At 31.4% G+C, this 21,224-nt stretch overlaps 1 protein-coding gene across 2 annotated transcripts; it reads right to left on the bottom strand.

Annotated features, from left to right (window-relative positions):
• Positions 1 to 1,434: 1,434 nt before the first annotated feature.
• Positions 1,435 to 21,056, bottom strand: LOC143191143 (innexin inx7). Of its 2 annotated transcripts, XM_076395944.1 has the most exons (8): positions 20,924 to 21,039; positions 20,332 to 20,404; positions 15,110 to 15,355; positions 14,869 to 15,052; positions 12,253 to 12,358; positions 11,971 to 12,199; positions 1,972 to 2,135; positions 1,435 to 1,910 (listed from the first exon to the last, which is right to left on the bottom strand). In XM_076395944.1, exons 3-8 carry the CDS (start codon positions 15,347 to 15,349, stop codon positions 1,607 to 1,609), a joined length of 1,227 nt encoding a protein of 408 aa, XP_076252059.1. In that variant the 5' UTR covers positions 15,350 to 15,355; positions 20,332 to 20,404; positions 20,924 to 21,039; the 3' UTR covers positions 1,435 to 1,606. The 2 variants fall into 2 exon arrangements, with proteins under 2 accessions (XP_076252059.1, XP_076252058.1); XM_076395943.1 differs by lacking the exon at positions 20,332 to 20,404 and having other exon boundaries at positions 20,924 to 21,056.
• Positions 21,057 to 21,224: the final 168 nt, after the last annotated feature.

Below are 21,224 nucleotides of genomic sequence, written 5' to 3' on the forward strand. Positions count from 1 at the left end.
ATGTTTAACATTAAAATCTCCACCAATAATAAACCTTGGGCCTAATTTTGCAAAGATATCTTTATATTGTTGTTGCGTCATTTTATGCCTTGGTGGACAATATATAGCGCCAATATTTATTTCAGCCCCGTTTTTTTCGATACTAATTATCGTAGCTTGTATTTCTTCATTTTTAATCTCTTCATGTTCGAAATGTTGTATATTTTGTTTAATTATGAAAGCAGTTCCGCCTCGAGCCCGTTCGCTGAGGTATAGTGTCCAGTAAGCATCATAACCCCGTATTTTAATGTAGTTTTTTTTAGAAAAATGTATTTCCGATAAGGGAGCTATATCTATGTTATTTGTTTTCAAGAATAATTCTAGTTCCCGGACTCTTTGATTTAGTCCATTTGCGATCCGTTTTATAATTATTATTAAAAACGAATTACTCTTTTTTGTTTTTCTTTAGCTTGTTTTGGGTAGATTTCTGCAATCCTGATTTCTCAAATTTTTCCACCCTGTCTGCTAACTGACTAAATTTCTGTCTCATTTCAGTCTGGAATTATTTGAGCAATTTCATCATGTCGGCGATAGTTGGCTCGTTGGCCGCAGCTTCCTGCGGTTTCGTAGTTATTTGTTTATCATAGCGGCCATATCCTGAGTTAATTGCAACAATTGTTGGTTCAGATGCTCGTTATTCGTTCTTAATTCTTCATTTTCTTTCAGTAATATATTTTAATCCATTATGTTGTTTTGTTATAATTAAATATTTTTTTAAATAACCTTTTTGGAAAACGCGGGACATCTTCTTTTTTAAAGCACGTATTTACTTCACTTTGGGATGGCCACTTCACCGTGCCCCGTATCTGGGAGTTTTTTGAAACCTTTAAGTGAAGTCGACCGTAAAAAATACAGATGGATTTTTATTTGATATTTACAGGGACTCGTTTTCGGGAAGGAAAAAACACGGCTTGACTCTATGAAGGTCGGGACCGAACTTTTACCGAAATTGAAAGGAATTATTTTTCATAAGCGGTTCGAACCGGGCCAAACCATTAATTCAACATTCTAATATCAGCAACTGGGATGACTGTACAGGCGACTTAAAAAAAGGGTCAAAATTTATAGACAAGGAAGACATTACCTTCTACCGTATAGTATTGGCCTATTCCTCTAACTGCCATCCGTTCGAGCTTGTGCAAAACTCCCTTTACAGTAACTGATTGTGAAATGATAAATGATTATAACTTGAACAGTGATTGAATAATGGTTCTATCAAAAAAGTAGCAAATTAATCCAAACGGTATATAGAAATTTGGAAAGGTTTAGAAATTTATTTGAATAAATTAGCTCTAAAAAAGCATGAAAAAGCTTATTAATATAAAAAATACAAACTGAAATATTCGTTTGCCCATAATTATATTTTAAATTGCAGGGTGGATAAATAATACAAAGTTATATTTTAAATTAAATATATTCTGTAAACCATAAAACAGACAGAATTTTTAACATAATTTTATATAAAATATAATTTTATATTAAATAAAAAACTAATATTAAACAATAATATTTTAATATAATTCCATATAAACAATACAATTTAAAATATCCTAGATTATTATCACATTTAGCTTAACTTGTACTCATTTTCAACCGCAAATTTTCTGTCTTGTAGAAGAGATTCTGATTTGTCATTGAGTTCATCCATATCATTTATCTCGTCCAGATCTTTAGCCAGACTAATCAAAATGTCGTTGAACACGGACCTATCTAAATTTTTACACAAGTACCTAAGGAACAACCAGTCAGTGTAGCTGCAATATTTGGATACTGTAATAATTTCCCATGGATCGACTTTATTGTTGAGAGGGGAGGCATACGCCATTTTGTTGAAAATAAGACTCTTAGAATGTAACATTATGGTTATGAATCTGAAATAAAAAGGTTATTGTCAAAGACAGTAAAGTAGTAACGCAGGGAGATTGGTTTTACCTCCATATTAAGCCACCAGAAGTGCAGATAAACAGGAGCACATACCAGAACCAGAGAAACGTATATATTTTGTCATTAACTACGTTTAGAGCCATGACACACATAGCGTCATGCCACTGAATTGATCCAGAAGGGCCATATTTGTGGAAAGTACATTTGGTAACCTAAGAAAATATTTGATGATTATCATAATATTGATATTTGTATAAATAATTAAACATGTATGAATTTAAAGAGTGATGACTAATAAAATAATACAAAATTAAATATCATTCATATGGTAAATAGTAATTAGATTTGTTATTATATTGTGGTATTTTTCGATTTCCTTTTAATATTTGTAGATTTCAGTTTTGGTTACGCCTAATAAGAATGACGCAATGATGAATAAAATATACCACAGCTTTAGATACACAGCTTCTGCGGCTTATTTTAACGTCATCACTTTTCACATATTATAATGAAATTGTTGTCATAGTCATAGTAATCCAACAACAAAAGAAACACTTCTTGGAACCTTTGCTGATGACACAGTTATTATGGCAAAAGATATATCTCTGCCTAGGGCAATAGAAAAAGTGCAAAAGGCAGTCAACAAAATCTACAGATGGACAAAAGATTGGAAAATTCAACTTAACAGCTCCAAATCTGTCCACGTTAATTTTTCATTAAGGAGAAATAATAAAAACTTAATTATATCACTCAATGGATGCCCGATTCCTCAAGCAGAATCAGCATAATATCTTGGAATCCATCTTGATGGTAGATTAAATTGGAAGCATCACGTTAGACAAAAAGCAAAACACATTAGAGCCAAAATAAAACAACTATACTGGTTAGTCGGAAGATACTCCCAACTTGATCTAAAATCAAAGAGGTTGATCTATAATACAATTATAAAGCCAAGTTGGACCTATGGGGTGCAAATATGGGGTTGCATTAAAAATTCAAATCAACTAGTCATACAACGCTGTCAAAACAAGGTTCTTCGATTGATTACTAATGCCTATCGCTACGTAACCAACGAAGAACTGCATGATGACCTGGAAATCAAATGGATTTGCGAAGAAAATTCTTTTGTGTATTTCATATGACATTTTATATGGAAATAATATAATAAAGTGCATGGATTTATGACTTTTCTGTGAAATCTGTAATTTGAATAGCGATATTACTTTCATCCTTCTTGATATACATTCATCTTTCTGACAACAACAACTGTGTCGAATGAACGATTTTGATTTGGTAGATATACCTAATCATTTTGAATCCATGTGCTCGCCAAGCAGGTGCTATATCTGATGCGTGAGCTAGGTTCACCAGAATATCACATCGAGTTATAATGTTATATATGTTATATATGTATATTCTTCACAACGTTTACAACATGTGGTCGAGCGTGTCATGCAGACATCACTTTACGTATGTTATTTTTTACACAATAAATTGTTTAATGTGTTCAATTGACATCGATGACATCTGCAGTTTCATTTGGTTTTGGAAGCTCGAAATAGAGTACACATTACCGATCCCATCATATGCATAGCAACACTTTATGGTCATGATAATACTTCGCTTCTTCCACTACTTTCAACAATTTCAAAATCATTCAATTTAGCAACATTGATACTACAGATTTTCACCAAATACATCATATTAGACAAAAAACAGACTCAAAATCAATGTACTGGTTAGGTAGAAGATATTTTCAACTTTATACAAAATGAAAAAGATTTGTTTATCAGTCAACCATGAAGCCAGTTTTGATAAATAATGTGCAAATATAGGGTTGCGCTAAAATCTTCATTCAGTCGTCATTCGCTGCCAATACAAAGTACGATTAATTACCAATGTTTATCAGTCGTGACCAACGATGAGCTACACGATAACCTGAAAATCAAACGGATTTACCAATTTATCCAAGAATTAGACTTAATGCATGAAATAAGGTTACTAAATCATAGCAACGTGTAAGAAATATAGAAAAGAAGAAATAAGAAAACAGTAATAACACAATAATTTGTAAATTAAGATTGTACTAAGCATATCTAATTGATTTGGTATATAATATATATATATATATATATATATATATTATATACCAAATCAATTTCGCCCATCGAAAAACTGCCAATCACGATACGAGGTACAGTATAACAGTTTATTTGTTAGTTTGAAAATCAGAATTGGTCATTTGAACTTGACCTGCCTTTCAAAAAAATGATGATAAAGATGCAGAGTTACTATCACATAACGACAATATTAAAAAACGCCAACCTTCATTTAAACATAGAAATACTACAGACGAGACGGGACAGAAAACAAAAGATTGTCGCGACGAGTCGTTCTTTTGTTTTCGTCGTTTTCTGCTCGCGTACGTCAAACATAAGTTGAATAAAATAGACGCATTGTTTAAAAGTTCTATTTTAATAATGTTCACTTGAACAATTGTTCCCGCAGCTACACGGGAGAGAATGACACTTATTTAAAACAGTCCAACTCTTACTGAGCCTACTCAAATATAAATAGAGTAATAGTTTAAAAATATAATGAAATAGATCTAAGAAGTACTCCATTCGAAAATGCTCGAATTTATGTACATTGAATCCCTAATGTGGTTTATTACATATTAAATTACTCCATGGAATCATCGATTGTTGACAAAAATTATTATGCGAATAATTTCAATGAATCTTTTTATTGTTTTTGAAAAATACGCAAATGTTTACTCTATGCATTTTTATTTTAATTCATTCATAGAATTATTCCATTTTCGAAGTAAGTTTTATTTCATGCGTCTTTCTAAATGTGAGGACCATAATTTACTCTCATTTCTTTTCGTCTTATAATGATTTTTCGGACTGCAGTAGTGTTTCCATAGAAAATGATAACATTACAAAAACTTAGTTCAATTTGTTAATTTGGCGTAATTTGGCGTATGTAGACATCTATAGTTCAATATGGTTTTAGAAAACTAGTTTTCTGTCCGAAATATAGCTTGTTTTCAACGTCGTCGATGGACCACATTCAAGTGCCAACGCGACGATGAAGCAACGGTATCTGTTTACAACAACAATATGATAAATCAAAACAACCGTTTTGATTTATCATATGTTTCAAAACCATTTTCATGGAGCACATTTTGTTTAGAATATCAGTATTTTGTATTTGATTTTTTTTCATACATTTTTGCATTTTTATTTGTTTAAAATAATTGTAATGTAAAATTCTGGCAGGGGAGTATTGTAGCGACCTTGAGGCATGTCGAATTTTACATAGTGGAATAACAGTCCACAAAATATCCAGAAATATAATCCCAGATGTTGAACACAGGCGGGGTGCCAGCAGCGCCAACTAGAACCCGATAACGAATAGCTGACAACCCCGAGACATTCATCTGGGATGTTATTGAAGGGTATTTCCTATAATTCAGTAACCGACCATCGTTTGGTTTAGACATGCCACCATCGACTGCCCAAGCGTTTATCTATTTTGTATTTTCTACATTTGTATTTCTACATTATTATTTTTCTATTACCAATAAATAACGGTCACATAATGTAAACACCACTGTTTGATTTCGTTCTAAAGTATCATACCATCGTGTTTAATCGTTGTTTTCATATTTGGAATTTTCCCCAATAGGTATCGCTAGTCAAAATAAATGGAAGCATCTAATATATAATTGCTCCTAATATTTCAATAATAATAACAGTCCTATAATTTTTCGATGCTTTTTTGTAGAAAGTTTTGGTTTATTTGACCAGCTGCTGTTCACGTAGCTCAGTAGAATTCAACTTCGAATTAACCGATCTATATTTCATCGTTTATGAGATACTGATTTACTTTCTATTTCGCTTGAATAACTTCCAATAAATTTTTTATCGTTTTTTAGTTAAAACATTTACGCATACTTAAATGTTCACGTAAAATTGTACTACCTACTACAGTTCAGGACATTTTTCTGGACCTAAATAAGTCCAATAATTGTTAATGTCAATAACACTAACATTTAGTATACAAAGTAATATTTATTCAATAAATTTAATAATTTTAACAATGTTTATGCAGTAATAAAATGTGCTGCACTAATACCGTTGTAACCTAGTTTACAGGTTATATTGGAATAACATGAATTTTTAACACATTAAATGGTTCCAAATTTCTTTCATGCAAATGCAAATGAAACTTTTGGAATAAATCAAAATTCCAAGGCGCTATATTAATAAAATTTTATAATCAGAGGAGTAATTAATGGTATAAAACTGGTCAGTAAGATGGAATGTCGTTGTGCCTTTTTTCGATCAAAATAATTATATATTTAGTTATTAAGTTTACCTTTAATCAATTATCTATTAATTGATCAATATGTCTTAAATGAAGAACGAAACTTCTAATTGTATTCTCAAGTCCATTAACTAGCTAGAATTATTTGTATCAAAAGTCGAATTTAATTTGGGATGCATGTATTTTAATGTAATTATCTTATCAATTTCTCTGAAAAAATTAAATATTAACTGATATCTTAACATGTAGTTTATGGTTAAAGATTATAAATATATCTACGCCATAGTATCTGGTAAAAAAAATGCGGTAACAACCAATTACGACAAAGACAAAATAACGTCATACATTAATAACGCCAATATCAATAAACAATTATTACTCACATTATTTTATAATATAAGGTGTATGCCGCAATTTTCATAGGCTTTTCAGTAAATTTATGTCATCTAAAATAAAAGATAATGAATAAAATTTTAAAAATATTGTGTATATAGTTTTCTATAACTTTGCGTCATGTGTCATATAACATAAGAACTTTTTTTAATATAACATTTTTTACTACGGGCGTCTACTAAGGAGTATTGTTTAATGGTAGTTGGCCTGGTGAGTTTCTCATCATAAGTTCAAGAGGATCGACCAGGAACACCAGGTAATTTATTAAGTAGATGTTATATTTCGGCGTGAATATACGGGGTGGCTCAAGCTCTATCCAGGGCTAATATCAGGTGTAGTCCACATTATGGAAATGGATTTACATAATAAACGTTTTATTAAAAGAATCATATATTGATAACAACAAACTAGACAAATATTTCAACAGTGAAATTAATTTTTTTTATATAAATTTAATAATTGGTTCTCTTTGTTCCATAAAAATATTAGCAGCTGGAATATAAGCAATGTTGGTATCCATAACTTTAAATGACTTAACAACATCCAACAACTCACTGACAAAAACAGTCCAGGCCATATCGAAGTTTAAAAGAGCTTCTCATAGTGTCACCTGTTTCTAATCCTCAGATATGTTTTCACGATTTGTTAATAGGACAGATGAAGGTAAAAACTTTCAATAAAATATTTTTATTAGGGCAAGTTTTATTATTCTCTGGTATATTAATTGGACTAATATAATTACTTTCAGTTAAGAAACTAAACTATTTCTACCGTTCTAAAGAAATACACTGTTTGTCACCCAATACTAATTAACAGGGTAATTTTTTTAATGCACTCAGATTTTTTGCTTTCCCTAGTAAGCTAGAAATAACGTTTAGTTACTTTTTCGACTTTTTACCCAGACCAGATTCGCATTATAATTTGCAATTAAGACTATTTTTATTCAATTAATTAAAAATGCTAAATGATTTAGTATATCGGCACTTCATCGTTGTTTGCAGAATTTCCAAAATAGATCGCCGGTAACCTTACTAAATCGGCAACTAACCATCGGACGTCATCTTGACGAGAACTGATCACATTATTGAGCATATATATTTCATTTGACCTTATGCTACACATTTTATGTTTAAATTAACGCAATATTTTCATTAATGTGTATTTGCTTTATCGAGCACCTGCTGTATTTCGAAACTGAATTTATTTCTTCACTCGCCGTGACATCTGTACGCAGTAGTCATTAGTTTCAAAATTAACTTCGTTTCGGGTCAATTCAACAGCAATTCGCAAATGAAAATTTGGTCCATAAATTGTCCCCGTTAATTCATGTGAAACCCAAGTATCGAGTTTTTTTGGAAACTAATCTTATATAGATCTTATAATCGTGTTATAGTTAATATATTCAGTCCCGAAAGCAAATTTGTAGGCCACCCAGATATTTTAAAAAATTTCATCGACTTTTCCCACAATCGGCCTCTTAGGTCATTTTTGGTGCTCTTTTGGAAGTAAAAAAGTAAAATGACTTACTAGAAGACTATTTTCAAGGTTGCATATTTTAAAGACTAAAATTTAAATAGTGTAAACTTGATGTAAATAAAAGTAATGTATGATTTTTAATAGAATTATATTATCCTTTAAAAATTATTTTTTTAAGTAATTAAAAGAAATGTAGTATCCATATTGAATTATAACAAACAGCACTTAGCAGAACGTTTTCATCAGTTCATAATTTACTAAAATAGTTTTAATACAACCTTAGTTATATTTCATTTTGTGGTGTGTGATTATTAATTAATTATATATTTTACCATACTATTACTATACAGTGATAATTTCGCTACGGGAATACAAATTATACATATTCGTGGCCAGTGATAAATTTAGAAATATTGAATCAAGATGAGCTTTGTTGAACAAGTTGTTAGCTTTATCAGACATCGAATATATGAAATGTATAAAAACAGTGAGTAGTTTATTCAATAATAACATAATTTAGTACAATTATTTCAGGGGAAACTGTGAAAAATGTGAAACTGTCTTTGAGGCATGTAGAACATCCGTACACTAATATAGGATTTAAATAGTATAAAAATAGCCCACGAAGAGGTCTAATGAAACTTTCAGACAATGCTTTTGAAATAATACAATTTTTAAAAGCATATAATAAAATCAATGACGACTTTTTATTTGAATTTGTATATTTAGATGAGACATGGATATTTTAGAATGGGACATTGAGTCACTCATGGCAAGATGATAATAATAATAGTTTTAAGACAACAAAAGTTGATGGAAAAATGTGAACGCTTGAATATCATTTTATTGGGTCAGTCTTATTAGTCGTAACATATATTGTACTTATACTGGAAACAGGAATGGTTAATCACATCTTCGGTTTTAATGAACTCGATGAGACACATTGAAAAAGAAATTGACAAAAGATGAAATTGAAAACAAATGTTATATCGAATGGGAAATACATTAATTAATAACTTGAATTTAACTTTCTGAATGTGGGATTATGACTCAATGCTGAAAATTTCCAAGTGATGAGTGTGGAAACAACTAAATGTGAGTATATAATTAATATACAATAGGAAGTTGTATTGTAGAGTCTATAATTTGTGTGCTTAGATATGTGTATAATTGTTCAGATGTATGCTCATTAGGTTGGAATATACTAGGAGAGGATGAATAAAATCTGTTTTGTAGATATTGTAAATGCAGTAGGGAGAATTCATCATTAAGTTCTAATAATATCATTGAATATAATAATTTATCAAGAATGGTATACACAGGTAGTGACAGAAAAAAAATATAGTGATATCAAAAATAACTTGACAAGTAAATACACCAACGAAGGAAACAATAACTAAACATAAAAAGGTAAATATGCTCTCTAAAGAAAGCAAAATACGTTGCTCAGATATGCAATTGTTAATTAGGTGGGTTAGGCCTCCATGGGATACCACTATATAAAAACACGCCTAGAACTCCACCTCATAGGTGGTGATTAAATGTGCTCAATTAAAATATTTTAATAATATTATAGGTTATAACCTATTGTGGCTGTATAATTAACTATTGTTTAAATTATTTGATAATATATGCATTATATAAAATAAATTATATTTAATAAAATTTTTGTTTCATTATTTTATTTATACTAGAATTTTGTTATACGTCAAAAACAAAATAACCTAAAATTCAGAGTTAATGCGGCAACATTGCCACGTTTTTTATAATTTATGACGAGATGTCGTATGTATTGAACTCCTTGGATAGACTATATATCCAATTTTAATACGCGAAAGCCAATTGAAAACAAAAAATGAGATTAATTTATAGAATATGCTGTAGTTGATCATTGTTGTTAGTAAAAGTCAGCGGAACAAAATAAGCAAAAAGTAAAAAGACACGAAATACCGTATTACACGGGTGAAGAGGAATTAAACAATGAAATAGGGAGAGTAGAAAAAACCCTCCTCTCAAATGTCTTCCCAGGTTCAACGGTCAACTTCAAATCAATAAAATAATAAAACAAATAATCTAAAATATCACTAGCACTACGAATAATCCACAGAATATTAGAAGATAAAAAAGTTTCATGTAAAGTAACTCTACTCAAAATTGATATATTGAAGATCATAGTATATATTGAGTGTTATGCTTAATCATAATATTGAATATTATGCTCATAAAGACGAACAAAATTGACCCATCATGTCATGATCAAAGGTATCCTCCAGCGTACCCAGTAAAAATTATAGAACGAAGAATCAACAACAAGTTAAAAAAAATCACCCATTGCGCAAAAAACATCTCTTTGGGTATACAATGTAAAAAGTGTCAGGCACACGCAATCTTTTTGCAACAAGAAAGTCATGTGTATTATGTATATAGGATGTTTTCTAACCAGAAACTCTTGGGCACGTCACTTTGTAAATTGCGGAGATTATGTGGCAAACCGGGTAATAAGGCAACGCAAGAACTTCAAAAAAACGAGGCAATGATAACGAAGATAAAAGATATTGTTTGCGATTAACGTACAAAAAGCAGCCCAGCAAATATACCGGTGCTAAAAGTAAAACATCCAAGAGAAGCACAAACATTAATATCCATGCATCAATCTATAACCGGTGCCTGTTGGGAGTGTCTACTTATCAACCAATATGGTATTTTCTGCATTAAATCTCAAACCATAGGTATCTGCAGCGCAAGCTATATTCCGAAGAATGTTAGAAGCATCAACGTCTGTATCAGCTTGTATAGCGCTATCATTAGCGTACATGAGATCGGTCAAGAAGTTTTTAGTATCGTATTGAACACCATGTCTGCTTTTAAAAACAATTCGCATTATTGCTTGTATTATTCGCTATTTAGAAAAACAGTGAACTCAAACGGTCTTGATAAGATATTTTGCACTCACACATATTTGTCCAAACCATCGTAAAATGCCTGAAGAAGTTGAATAATTTTAGTCAAAGTTCAGCTTTCAAAGCAGCTCCAAGTATGTGCCAGTGCAGAAAGCAGACCTATAATCAATAAAAACGACAATCGCACTCTTTCCGTAACTAATGCGTTCCTCCATCAGCTAGCGTGGCCCGAAAATCTTATCTACACAACCTGATCCCGCATGGTCCTCTCGGATTGTTTCCTCCCGAAATCTTTGAAGCCTTATATTTATAATCTTCGTAAATTCCTTCCCAATAATTGATAGAAAACTTATACCACGGTAGTTTTTGTACTACTTACTGTTGGCTTTTTTCAGGTGACGGTGCTCTCCCCAATTGCCAAATTTGCGTGAACAGCATATGAAGCAGTTTAAATAAAGTTTCCCCACCAGTGTTAAACAATTTAGTATGGCAAATTGCTGAATAAGTGTAAAAGTAAATCAATGGTTGGATCGCTCTCAAGCCAAGATTGTTCTTTCGACACGGTATCCAAATCGATTGTCAATAATATGGGGAAATATTATAAAAAAATATGTCAAATATTATGATTGTTATATATTATAGCAATTTCTCATAATAACTGTTTTTTAAGAGAAAAAATTATCAAAATAGATGCAAGAACCTAATGTCATACCGATTGTCACATATATCAATTCATATCAGTTTAAAGATGAAAAATAATAACTGTACGATTTTTCAGAACAGTTTAACTCGAGAAGATATCGAAGAAATAAAGAATAATTAACGAATCAATAATTTTTGATGGCGTAACAAAGTATCTATAAAAATAATGTAGATTTTTTACTTATAGCGAATATTTATTAGTTTTAAAATTATTAGTTTTATATATACCATCTATACTGACCTTTGGAAAAACTTCGTCCAAAGGATCCACGCTGGATTCTAAACCTTCTTTTACGACATCAACTCCTAGATTCATAAACTGACCGTTCAGGAACTTGTTAGTGATGTAAATTTGTAAAATAACATTGAAAAAGTTAAGAATCTCGCAAATTATGAGACCCATAGACCACTGCCCGCTGATATAAAGACGTTTAAGGAAAACATTCTTGATTACTTTGATTTTGTCTTTTCTGTAAAGTATATTAAAAGTAATATAATATATAGGCTATATTATTTGACTCACTTCTCTTCGGTTGACGGTATGGTCTTATCCTGAACTTTTACACATTTATCGGAGAGAGAGAAAGCTGCCAATTGTAATCCATCTACCAAATATTTAATTCGGCCACCTGTAACAACAGTTTATTAATCGTTCTTAAAGCGTTCGGCAACGGTGTAAAACATAATATCGTATAAAAATATATCAAATACCAAATGAGGAATGACTTACTGGCATGATTAAGATAATTGTTTTGTATCACATTTTTTATATATAAACAATTACATATATTAATTTCCAGAACAAGATTTGAACCTGCGACGTTCTTGGTAGTAGTGGCCATTTTAATCTCTTAATTGCAACATCAAAATTACCGAGCCGTATAATTAATGCATATAATTAATATAAGTTTTGAAGTAAAAGTTTTTAATAAAGACAAAATTTTATTATGCAAAATTAAATTAAATTTTTTGAAACAATATATGTTAGATAACAAGCCGGCAAGTTGTGATATGAGGGAAGGTTAATAAATCAGGTCCCTTCAACTGCTATCTATTAATAAACTACCGTAAAATCAAGGATATTCTTGATAAACACCATGGACGCTGTGTAGCATATATTTCAGTAGTTAAAAAGTGGTTTACTGAATTTCGTTGTGGTCGTACCAGCACAAGGGACGCAGAATGTTCAGGTCCCCTAAATGAGGTCTAAGACGTATTAAAAACGACCGCATTTTGAGAAGAAAAAAGTATTTTTCCGTCAAGACAATACATGGGTGCATACCTGCATATTCTCCAGATTTAGCCTCCTGCAACTATTTCTTGTTTCCAAACCTGAAGAAAAACTGGATGGTAAGATATTCGAGTCGAATAAAGTAATTATCATGAGAACAAACGCCTATATTGAGAACCTCGAGAAAACCTATTATTTAGAATGAATAAAAAATGGGAAAAATGTTGGACCAGATGCAATGGGTCAAAAGGGAATTACTTACCAAAAAAAAATATATATATATATCATTCGAAAAGTCACCGTCTTCTCAAACTACCCTCGTAGCATATTAAATGTAAGTCGGAAAAATTAAAACTTTTTTAAGGTTCTTCAAGAGCCTGATCTTTATCAGATATCCTTATGAAAAATGCTGTATAACTGTAACATAGCTTCGAATCACACCACAGAGAACACTTAATGTGAATACGACGAGTGGGATAAAACTCGAGTTGGGAGTTGGGAACTTTCGACTGAAAACGACTATCGAGCATTAAGTAATTAACTACTTTTTGACTATCGACTGTTTCAACCGACAACTTTTGTTTGACCAGTTTCAGACCTTAGTTATAACTATAGTTTATTCGACTGTTTTTCGCGACTAATCGACTGGAAAAGTCTATACTAGTTTTATACTGACTAGTTTTTAAGGTTCTGATTTTGCCGTCCTAGCCTTAACCTTGAAAAAGAGTGCCGAATTTATGCTTATATGTAAATGTATGATATTATGTTTTATTTGTAATATGATTGCAAAACATTGTGCATTAATATAGCAGCCCACCCAAAAGCTCTCAATTTTCAATATTATTTATTAATGTAATAGAATAAAAAAACAAAATTTTAATTATTAAATAGTAAAATACTTTTTGCAGTATTTATCTTATCTTGGCAATTATAAGGTCTCTTTTTCTCTAAGTCCCTTGTTGTTTATTCAAGCTTTTTGAATGTTTGAATGTCAAAACTTCTTTCTTCTTTCAACAAGTAAAAATTTTAAGACATTCTTTATTAACGATAAATAAAATTATTATTCTATTTAAAAAGAATGCGATAGTTAAATAGTTGATAAAGATTAATTGAGAAAATATGGTAAAAATATTTGGTGGTCATTGTTTCATTCCTCTTCACATTCAAATCAAATATATAAAATATAAACATAATTTTACATCATTTAAAATAAAACTGGTTTTTGGACTTGGAACAGATTACAGCAATTATCTCTTTCCTTTTCTTTCCCAAAATAAGTACGAGAAGTAAGACGTACAAATGCGGTTGAAATATAAAAAACCTTCGTTTTTCAAAGCACATATTCAAATTCATAATATAATAGGAACAACCTATTATATTATGTTATTGCTACTCTCGAAATATAGAAAATACGATTAAAGATATGAGAGAGTATTTGATATGATTTAAAATAAACTGATCTTTATGGCACAGATCAGAGCAATTATATATGTTCTTCTCATCCCCAAAGCAGAAATTAGTACCTCCGCCTATTATCACATTTCGAAAACAGCCGATGAGTGCATTTGACTGAAAGAGTAATTACTATTCAGTCGATTACTTTTTTGACTACCGAGTAGTTCGACTATCGACTGTTTGTCTATCGATATTTAAATAATAGCCGTTATCTTTATTTATCGACTCAAAATGGTATATTACATTAACGTAGTATATTTAGCGTTTCCAACATCATCCAATGTCTCTCAGAAGCATTTATATACGGTCAAACATTAAAATGGCGTCTTCATGCATAGCGAAATGTACATTATTTATTAAAAATCCGTCAAATAAATAACGAACCTTTATAATAAAATTAAAATGTATAGAAAAATATTTATATTAATTTTTAAACTATTAACTTATAATTACCTTCCATTTTTTTCCAGAACATATGTGTGACATAAAACATAAGGGCTTGGCCAAATAACACAAACGGCACCCACTGATAGTACGAATGTCTCTTCACTTCGTCTTTTGAGTTGATTCCATATGAACCAACGCCGGGATGTGGCAGATTACCGAGGTCTAACATCTTGGCATCATAATCTTTTATCTAAAACAATTACTCATTCTAATCAATGAAATAAATACCGAGGCCTGCTGTCATTACCAAAGTGAACGTCGAGGTAAAGAAGCAGAATGTGTTCATGACATTTTCAGGCACACCGCCATCAGCGATACAATGGATATGTTCACCAATATATTGTCTCGAGCATACTAAAATGGTGCAGGCCAATAAGATAAGGAAGCTTGCCCTATAGTGTAGCCTAAAGACCCAATTGTCGATGGAGTAAGATTGTGCAGCTAATTTCTTGATGAACGGCGTCACCCCAGCAAAGGTTCCTAACATTTTAACCTAAAATATATTGTTTTTAATTTTAGGATATAATTTAATTTTAATTCTAATGACGCAGTTAAACACATACATACGCGAATTTCATCAACTAAAATTTATTTTGCTATATCAACATTACTGAATAAGTCTCGGGTCTAACTAAGATCTATCTATTTTGGGCGTCGGCATTCGCACTATCATCTTTAAATTGAGTACATTACGAGTATTCAATAATAATTGATTTCTAATACTTATCAAGCTATTATTTGGATTTAAGGGTATATCACCAAAAACTACGGATTAAGACTATAAATTAGTTTTAAAAGATTTTTTTAATTTGAATCTTTGTTGTTAAGAATCGGCACAATGTATTTTGCTCCATTTTTATTTCATTTACTAATTGTCAATTGTATAGAAGTTGTTTTATCAGTCTGTCAGTCATCTCTAAAGAACGATGTATATTTTGAGGCTATCCACGACAGGTCACGCCTCATAAATCAGAACAAGTAATAATCAGAAAGGGTAAGGTCTGGAGAATAAGGCAGGTGCGGTAGCACTTGCCATTTAATGTTTTCAAATATATTTTCACCGGTTTGGCAACATGTAGTCGAGCAAAGACACAACATGAACATTGTTGTGTCTTCACTCATATACCGGCCGTTTTTTGCGCAGCGCTCTGCTCTCTGCAATTTCATCGAGTAATGCCTCCAAATCCTCGTCTCCAAAACTTTTACTTTTCAGAATGCTCTTTGACTTCGGCATCAAAATCATCACTTTTAAACCGTCGAAGCCAGTATTCACATAGTGAGAACGATGGAGCATATTGCTTAACTTTCTGCAAATACGATTTGTTGGTGCAAATGCAACATACTGAAAAATTATTTATTCATACTTGACGAAATTACAGATACTGAAAAGTGAAGCCTGTTAATGAGGTTTCAAAATGAGTTTATTAATAAATGTATCCTATATGATTTAATACACAGTAACACCATTTGATGTAAAATTTAAAAATTAATTTGTGGGCCATATATATTGTAAGCACGCAATTATGTTTAAACGTTGGTTTAAGTACGATATAACCATTTAATTTTAAACAATGATTAAGCGATTTAGTCTTTAACCACTAAAAGTTGTAAACTAATAAACTGGCATGAAATCTGAACGCATATTGTTAAAAGCTAAGTATAAAATCATAGATTTATTGAGATTTATTTTTGTATTTTGTTTCTCTTTCAATGTTATAACATGAAGAAAACAATTTTAATTTTGACCTTATACTGAAAGATTAACTCATTATCACATTGTCAGTTATCAATCAACTTAATGCTACTCTTTACATATCAAAAATAGATGTTCTAAATAATAATTAATTATTAATTACTATGATCATTTCTTAAACATTATTTAACGAATAATTTCTAGATTTTAATTTCCCTTTGATGCATAATAGATTGATTATTTGATAAATACATTAAAATTATATCATTGTACATCCAGTTTAAATTCAGATCAACTCAAATTCATTAAAAATGTCTAAAATTAACCCAAATTCCTCCACATTGAAAGAGAGTCTTATTATTTGGACTTGTACCACCGAAAAGATGGACAACGAACTTATGTTTACGTATAATCTTTAATTAATAAGACATTAATGAAGCAGACAAGAAATGTTATTTATTTAAGGATTATAGATACCGAAAGTTTCTTTTATGAACTTTTCTTTCTCATGTTAGTAATGTTAATAAATCCAAAAGATTGATGGTTACTCGATATATCGGGTTAATGCTGATGTGACAAAATCGCCTTCACTATCTTATATTGAAACATTATTTGACCTGGATAACTTGCTAAATTTGATTTGATGATATTGGATGACATTGACCTTATGAAATTGATATATTTTTTATCGATCGAATTAATTACATCTTACATTAAATATGCTTAGTATAATCTTAATTTGTTACTACTGTTTTGTTGTACCTACTTGCATCAATAAACAAGCAAGACGAGTACGAGACTAATACGTCAATATGTATTTCCCAAATTAAAATAAAACTAAACTACTTAAGCCAAAGTTAAGATTAACACTTATACATTATATAAGTTTCCTGTTGTTTGGTTCTAACAACATAAACTTAATTTTACGCTTTAAGGCAAAATCTCAGATAACTTCGTAAATCCGTTTGATTCAAGGTCATCGTGCAGTTTTTGGTTGGTTACGTACAGATAAGCATTGGTAATTAATGGAAGAACTTTATTTTGGCAGAATTGGATTACTAATTGGATTGGTGCGATGTTTCAATGCAACCCCATATTTGCACACTATATGTCTAAATTGGATTTATGATTGACTGAAAAATCAATCTTTTTGATTTTAGGTCGAGTTGAGAGTACTTTTCGATTAACCAGTACAGTTGTTTTATTTTGAATCTCTTCTGCTCTGCTTTTTGACTAACATGATGTTTTTTTTTGTTCTGACCTAAGACCAGGCGGTGGAATGCATGACGCATACCTGGTCGCGAAGACTTGCCCTGGAGTAACAAGTTGGACCGGGTTATGTGGGACTGCCTCTGGGCTTACCAGTAGACTAAGACGAAACCACCTCACAGTTAATCCCTGTGGATCGCGACTGCTATTGCATTATATTTGGGGATATGGCACCCGCTGATCGGGCAGCCGTTATCGGGCTCAAGGACCCGGCAATTCTATTGATTCGCGAACTTCAGTTAACACAGAATACTGTCGTATGGGGGTCAAGTCCCAGCATGTCGACCAGCTAGTGAACAAGTGCGTTTTCAGAAGAACTTGAGCTGAGTTGTTGTTGGAGGAATGATTGAGATATGAAGTGCTTGATTTCTGGAGTGTCAGTTTCCCTATGAATTTGATTATTTCTGACAAACCATGGAACGATTAACATTCTCCTGAGAAGCTTATTTTGGAAAACTTGAAGCCGTTTCACCTGGTTGGGTGTAACAAACTTGAAGTAAACATTAGATCCGTAGAGGAGTACGGAAATCGGAATTTACATCTTGTAAAATAAACATTTGATGGAGATGGGAAGTCTGCTAGAAGGGCAGATCAGAGAAGATAGCAGGTTCGCTATCCCCGAACCTTTCTAGATTTGGGAATGTCAACCGAACCGTCGGTCGAAGTGGATACCTAGGTACGCGACGTTATCCAGCCATGGAATTGTTGCGTTGTCGATCTTAAGTTGCGAGACGCGCAGTGCGGAATGCTTCGTATGGAAAATGATGGCCTGGTTTTTCATGGGGTGGATTTGCAACTTCTGGAATTTGAACCACTTGACCGCATGATCGAGCTGCTTCTGTAAACGTTCATGAATTGTAACTTCGAAACTGGTGGCCGTTAAGAAAGAAGTATCGTCAGCGTAAAATGCGTTAAATAAGGCTGGGGCCAGCGGGGAACGTTGAGGTATGCGAGCATCGATTTGTTTTTGACTGGAAAGTGTTTACCCGATCTTGACCTGGAAAGATCTGTCCGATAGATAGGACTTGATGAGAGCGGTTAGGTCTTCTGCTAGAACTAGCCGCACGCACTTTTCGGTCAAACCGTCGTGTCAGACCTTGTCGAAGACTTTGATTAGGATCAGAACGATTGCTCCAAGCTTTCTACGTTGGTCAAGAGCGTGATGGATGTGTGCTGCCAGACGGGTAGCCTGATGGACGGATGAGTGGCGAGCAATGGGTGAAAGCCCAATTGTTCATCAGGAATGATGTTGTTTTCCTTTGTGAAAGAGTTGAGAGTAATATGATGTTTACATTTTACCCTACCATCAAAATGAAAGCCGCAAAAGGTGTTTAGCTCCTTGAGGAATTGGTTATTTGTTAACTAATATAACCAAGTTTTTATCAATTAGAGTTATTAAGCTGTATTTTTCAGGCTCTAGTCCACTTATAGATCTTATTGACTGCTAGATGATAATCGAAATGTAATCCAAGATATAATAGCTGTTTGTACCCAAGCCAATAAATCGGAATGGTATTATATATAAATGCTATGTATCAGTGTCAATGCGTAAATATAGTTTATGATCAAACCCTGATAAAAAATAATTTATCATTTTATATCAGAAAGTACTACATATGATGAGAAAATATTACAAATACCGGGTAAAAATATTACAAATAGTATACAGAAAAAATAAATCATTGAATTATTAAAATCATTAATTAATTAGAAATAATTCCAAAAAAAATTTTTGCAAAAGCTATGAATGTGAATTAATTTTAAAGAAATAGCAATAATTGATGATATTTATGATTCATGCTTTATGATCAAGCTTTGCGGTTTATAATGACACTATACAAAATATATTCTTTCGCAGCACTAAATATGAGCTAACAGGCAATTTTTTACAGGAAATTTTATTTTACATAAATATTAGGTGTAGCATTAAGTTGATTGATAACTGATAATGTAGAGTTAATTTTTCAGTATAAGGTCAAAATTAAAATTGTTTTCTTCAGGTTATAACATTGAAAGAGAAACAAATTATAAAAATAAATCTCAATAAATCTGTGATTTTATACTTAGCTTTTAACAATATGCGTTCAGATTTCATGCCAGTTTATTAGTATGAAATTATTTATATTTATTATATATGTATATATATATATATATATATATATATATATATATATATATATATATATATATATATATATATATATATATATATATATATAATTAGAGCCAATATTTTTATTAAAACATCTTAGTCAAATTAAATACTTTGTACATTTGGAAAATAACATTGCCATGTTTTTAAATAACAATAAATTAAGGAAAAACGGCCATTAAACTGGAAATGCGACTTGACGATGCTAGATTTTATATCGAAATTTATTTATGTGGGCTTTTCTGCATGATTGAATTCAGAGTTATATTAAAATCATCTCATTCTAACATAACCTTCAAATATGACCCCCCCCCTCCAATGCAATATTACCGGTTTAGCATTATCATTTATTTACCAAAAATTAACTAATTCTCTAGTAGTCTCAAGATACGAAGCATATTTCTGACAGTATCCTTGCACTCTCAGATCTGAAAAGGTAGTGACCAGCTATTAGCAATAATTTTAATAAAAAAAGAATAAAAAAATAATTCACAATTAATTGCTATTTCTTTATTTAGAAAAAATGATTTAATTTAGAAAAACCTTAAAAATTAGTTCAAAGTGCTTATTGAACTATCAAACCTTCCTATTAATAAATTTAATGATTCAAAACCTAAAAAAAATCTCACTGTTTTCATATTTTGTCTTCTCTATCACAATTCCGAGAAGTATTAAGAAGCGATAACACAAAATAAATTGTTATAATATTATAATAAAATAGCGTTTTTATATCAGAAAAGTAATTACTCATTTATTATGGTTAAAATAATAAATCGAGCATAAACATAAATACCAAGGATATGTAAGAATTACCACTAGCAACCAATACAAAGCATTTATCAGAATGACTTTAAAAAACAATAAGAATTACGAAATTCAGCGACTTAGAACTACTATTATTGTCCTCGTGCTTATCCGATCTCTTTGTTAGTGATTTTGTCACTTACTCGTAATGTCGAAGCACTGTCTAAATTGTATCACGATTAGTTTCCGTACCCACCACTGTCAAGCAACTATTGCACCGTAAATTTTAATAGGACGCAACTGATCCCTGTGTTAATTGAACTGAATTAATTCCGTTTATTGTTGCGACCTGGCGCGCAAGTCGTCCTAATCTAAGACGGTTGTTGACAACCGATAAGATACATTTGTAGCATTTATAAACCGCGCTTGCTGGCTCCGAAGTATCATATTGTTATCAAAGCAGACAGGTATGATCTAATCACAAAACATTACAACAGATCTCCC

This window comes from Rhynchophorus ferrugineus, unplaced genomic scaffold, assembly GCF_030347505.1.
Source record: "Rhynchophorus ferrugineus isolate W39M unplaced genomic scaffold, kcgeb_rfMv2 rfM2, whole genome shotgun sequence".
Lineage (NCBI taxonomy): Eukaryota > Metazoa > Arthropoda > Insecta > Coleoptera > Curculionidae > Rhynchophorus > Rhynchophorus ferrugineus.

Excerpts from the sequence above, each read along its gene's own strand:
- LOC143191143 (XM_076395943.1), bottom strand. The coding sequence starts at position 15,349 with ATGTTAGGAACCTTTGCTGGGGTGACGCCGTTCATCAAGAAATTAGCT. Across the intron at positions 15,053-15,109 it reads TTACCTCGACGTTCACTTTG|ATAAAAGATTATGATGCCAA; the intron begins GTAATGACAGCA and ends TAATTGTTTTAG. Across the intron at positions 1,911-1,971 it reads TCTGGTGGCTTAATATGGAG|ATTCATAACCATAATGTTAC; the intron begins GTAAAACCAATC and ends TTTTTATTTCAG.